This window comes from Enhydra lutris, unplaced genomic scaffold, assembly GCF_002288905.1.
Source record: "Enhydra lutris kenyoni isolate GAN:26980312 unplaced genomic scaffold, ASM228890v2 scaffoldscaffold58, whole genome shotgun sequence".
Classification (NCBI taxonomy): domain Eukaryota; kingdom Metazoa; phylum Chordata; class Mammalia; order Carnivora; family Mustelidae; genus Enhydra; species Enhydra lutris.
In genome coordinates this window covers 3724721-3729119 of record NW_019154142.1, presented here as the reverse complement: position 1 = coordinate 3729119, position 4399 = coordinate 3724721, and the positions used below count along the sequence as shown (strand labels likewise).

General features: G+C 41.7%; 1 protein-coding gene across 1 annotated transcript; it reads left to right on the top strand.

Moving 5' to 3' along the window:
- The first annotated feature begins 2488 nt into the window (after nt 1-2488).
- Nucleotides 2489-3301, top strand: LOC111158224 (ret finger protein like 4B). The gene has a single exon (XM_022520143.1). It carries the CDS (start codon nt 2489-2491, stop codon nt 3299-3301), a length of 813 nt encoding a protein of 270 aa, XP_022375851.1.
- The last annotated feature ends 1098 nt before the right edge of the window (nt 3302-4399 follow it).

Genomic DNA, 4399 nt, shown 5'->3' with positions numbered 1-4399 from the left:
GGGTGGAGACTGTGTCACAGGACTATATAAGGCCAGACCTTCTGCACTGAAACTTAACTCCAGACAGAAGGTAAGCCCAGGAGAGGCAGAGGTGTATGGGCTTTGGATCTTCAGGACTGCTGGAATTTTCCAAATTAGTGTAATAGTGTAAGTGCTCTCTTCTGGCTGGGCTATTTCATTTCCGCTGTCCCATTTCTCTCTCTTTGGCTACAACTTATCTTTTAAATGCTTTTATCTCTGGATTTCAGGAGAGAGTCAGTCTTATCCTGTGTCAGGGAGCTTTTTCCACTTTCTACTCTAGAGGTTTTATTTATTTGACAGAGATCATGAGTAGGCAGAGTAGGGGGTAGGGTGGGGGTGCTGGGAAGCAGGCTCCCTGGTGAGCAGAGAGCCAGATGCAGGGCTCAATTCCAGGACCCAGAGATCATGACCTGAGCCAAAAGCAGAGGCTTAACCCACTGAGCCACCCAGGCGCCCCTCCACTTTCTACTCTAACATTTCCAGTTTTTACACATGAACTTTTTTTTTTTTACATATTACAAATATTTTACATATGAACTACATGTATTTTTATGTGTTTTCAACTACAATGTATGTGTTTTAAAATGGTTCCTTATTTTCTAGCATGATTTCTTAAAGATGTTTCTGGGTTTTTACTTCAGTATACTCACCATTTTTTTTTTAACTTCTCTGAAATTTTTAAAAAATTCCAGTTAGTTAACATACAGTGTAATGCTAGTTCCAGGTGTAGAATTTAGTGATTCAACACTTACAACACCCATTCCTGGGCACAACAAGTGCCCTCCCTAATCCCCATGGGTGAAATGCCTGTTTAATTTAAGAAATACTATTTCTAATAGATGCATTATGATTAACAGAATCATTTTATTGTTTGTATATAATTAGATTGTGTTTGTCACTTGGGGTCATGATAACACTGAAAGGACAACTTTTTACAAATGTAGCATTTTTTTCTTTTGTAAAATTTTTTCCTTACATATATTCCAGGGTGGGTTGGGGAAGACCTTTTAGATTGTAAGCACCATATTCAAATATGCCTTAAAAAGTCAGGTTTTTGGAAAGAATATTGGGGGATTTAAGGAAGCATGTTATCTCTGGTCACTCAGCCAGACTCCATCAGACTGAATGCCATTCAGGAACTGGAAGGCTTCCCAAGACTCCAAGTTTCTTGTGGGGAGATATCCTGTATATTGTTACACACACTGTATTCCCAGAGTCTAGCCGAAGGTGGGATCATGGGAAACTCTTCGTAAGTATTCGTTGGATGGAGATGAGGGGATGTGTTCCAGGATATTCTAGTAACCTAGGTTTTCTGGGCTAGCCTCAGGAGGGCCCATTCTTCCTCCTCTCTCCCTTCATGGTGATGTTTGACACAGCTTATCTTTCTGTCTCCGATTCTGTTTCCTCAGCCACAACTGAATGTGAATTCTTAGTAAGAAGTTCTGTTAGTTATTTATTCAGTATTGGCTCCTTCTCGAGAAGAATCTTCAGTTCACATCATCTCATGGGCAGGACTGGCCTGAAATGGCTGTCTTTGGGGCAGGGGCCCAGCTTGTTCCAAATCAGCCAGGCCCAGGATGCCAGAGGTAGTTCACCCAAAGTGTGCAACCTCTGTAGGAAGGCCCAGAAGGCATTTCTAGGAGTAAGCTTTGGGAGGAGAGAGCAGTTGGTGTAGCGGTGTAACATCTTCCTTGCCAGGAATACCTCTTTTTGGCTTGTGTTCAGACATTATTTTAGAGAAGTTAGTGACAATGGTTATATTTTTATTCATACACACTCAAGCCTTCCTAGTTTTCTAAGAGTGCTTGAAAGCATTTCATCTGAATGATACTTTGTCCTTAAAAGCAATTCTACAATGGGCATCTCATTCATTTTGCAGTGGTTTTTGCTAGTTTGACTCACGTGTGGTAGTTTTCTTTGAAAATATACAGGGCTTCTCACTTTTCTGAAATGGCTAGAGTCGGATTGGCTTTATTTTTATGGTTGTATTTAGATGCGGAAGTTCTTTTTCTTGGACTGCTGGTGACCTACAAAGGAATACTGATTAGAAGCAGAGATTGCCCTCCGTGATCCTGTGAAAGACCTTGTTGGACTCAGCTCCCAGAGAGAGAAGCTGTGGTCAGAGCAGAGAAGACCTCATCCGGATGTCTCCACACAAGGTAAACTGCTCCACCTGAGAAGACAATGTCCACTGTCCTGTTTCTCTCATTTGTGATCACCTAGATTTTGTATAGTTTTTGATGATTTTTCTCACAGATAGTGCTTTTACTATGATTCTCTGGTGACTTTGTGCACTTTGCTTTATAAACTACAGAAAGATTTATATTATTTAATTTTTTTGTATTGGATTTAGGTATATCCTGATTATTGAACAGATTGTGTACAGAAGGTTCCTGATCACTTTCAGAAGCTTATAAAGGGCTGCTTCAGCTCAGTTCACTGTCAAGGAGTGACCTTCACCGGGACCATGGCCCAAAGTCTGCAAGAGGAGGTGACCTGTCCAGTTTGTCTGGAAATTTTCTTCTGTCCCATTTTACTCTCCTGCGAACATGTGTTCTGCTTTCATTGCATGCAGAGATGGATGCTAGAACACAGCGATCTGAAATTGACCTGCCCCATGTGTCGAGGGGTAACTGAGAGCCCCCCTTTGGAGGAATGGCAAATCAGAGCACTGTCCCTTCTGATCAGACAGCACAGTGGCCTACTGATGAAAAGCCTGCACGTGAGCAAAGAGTTGCTGAGATTCCAGGAGGATATGACTCTGGATGGAAGCACTGCCAACCCCTTCCTTGTCCTCTCTGATGACCTAAGGAGTGTTTGGTGTGGGAAGATCTGCCACAACCCAGTGGAAGATCCCCAGAGATTCACCTCCCTGACCTGTGTCCTGGGCACGCCATACTTCTCCTCTGGCTGCCATTACTGGGAGGTCGAGGTGGGAGACGGGAAGGAGTGGACTCTGGGGATCTGCAAGGAATCAGTGGACAGAAAGAGGAAGGGTGGTTTCTCTGTTGAGCATGGCTTCTGGTTGATCAGCCTGAAGGCAGGAACAATCTGTACCAGCTCCATCCCAGAAATCAGAATTCCTGCAAGCCCCAAACTTAGCCACGTAGGGATTTTTTTAGATGTTGAGATGGAAGAACTCAAGTTTTTTGATGCTAGAGATAATGCCCTCATGTATACATATAGTTGTCTCTCATGTTTGGAGCCTTTGCGTCCATTCTTCTGTCCTGAGTTGCCTAGAGAAGGTGACAGGGGTGCCTCCCTGAAAATCTGCTCATAAGAAACTCAGCACTTCCTAGAAGCTTTCTCGGAGGTGAATGAATGAGACCTTTAACCTGAGAAATGTCAGAATGACCCAGGGAGAGAAAACGTACTATAATAGAAAGATTTTTAAGAATAGATTTTGTAGACATGGCAACTAACCAATTTTTAGGCTATATTTTATAGACTTTGTAGCTAAAGAACTATGGGATTTTAGGGGATGTTATTAAGTGCTCCAAGCCTCAGTTTTCCTAGGCTTCAGGTGGGGCCAAATTTCTCAGCCAAATAATTGTGATGATTAGACAGGGCTGTGCATTAATTTTGTACTAAATACAATGGGAAATTTTAGATTGTAAGTTAAATAAAATATTTTGTGAGTAGAAACAATGTTTTTTTCATTATTTAATGCCTTTTCTTTGATAAAATTCCTAATAATGACAGCTATCTAGGGGAAAAGAACGAAACAATCAGTGTAAAATATTTTGACATGAAGTTTCAGTGAGAGACAAAAGTTCTAGGAAAGAATGACGTTTCTCATTTTTATTTTCTCCCAAACACAGCTGAAAGACAGGACTTAGAGATAGCTATAGTTAATGGTGATTCGTATTTGTTCTAATGGGAATTTTCCTTTGCCCATTTCAGTCATTGGCCTTTTGTGGAGCTGTCAAAGGAGTGTGTTGTGTATAGCAGGCAGGAAGGTGCCAAAAGTCTCAGAGAATGTCAAGCTGCTAAGATTCCAAACCTTCTGGAATCAGTTATGTAATGAGGGAAATGACTGTTGAGAAGACTGGACCCCATCCTTCCACCGACCAGGTGCTGTTGTGCATGCAAAACCCTGCCTTCTGGCAGGAAATAACACCTTCCAGTCTCAGGCCACTGCTGTTGGATTTTGTAGGAATTCTTATCAACGGCATCAACTCGTAAATAGATACTCACCAAAAACTGTTCTCCAGATTCCTTTTGAATTTATTTTTTAGTGTTAGAATTTTAGGTTTTTTTTTGCAATTAAATCTCTGAAATGTTTGATGTTTTCCTGTTTAGCTCTGTTTGGTCCTCCTTTCACGTTCCAGCGGAAGCTTGTGCCCCTCTCCCCAACCACATGAGCACAATCTCAGTC

What these genes read in the sequence shown, in the direction of transcription:
- LOC111158224 (XM_022520143.1), top strand. Translation starts at nt 2,489, where the DNA reads ATGGCCCAAAGTCTGCAAGAGGAGGTGACCTGTCCAGTTTGTCTGGAA.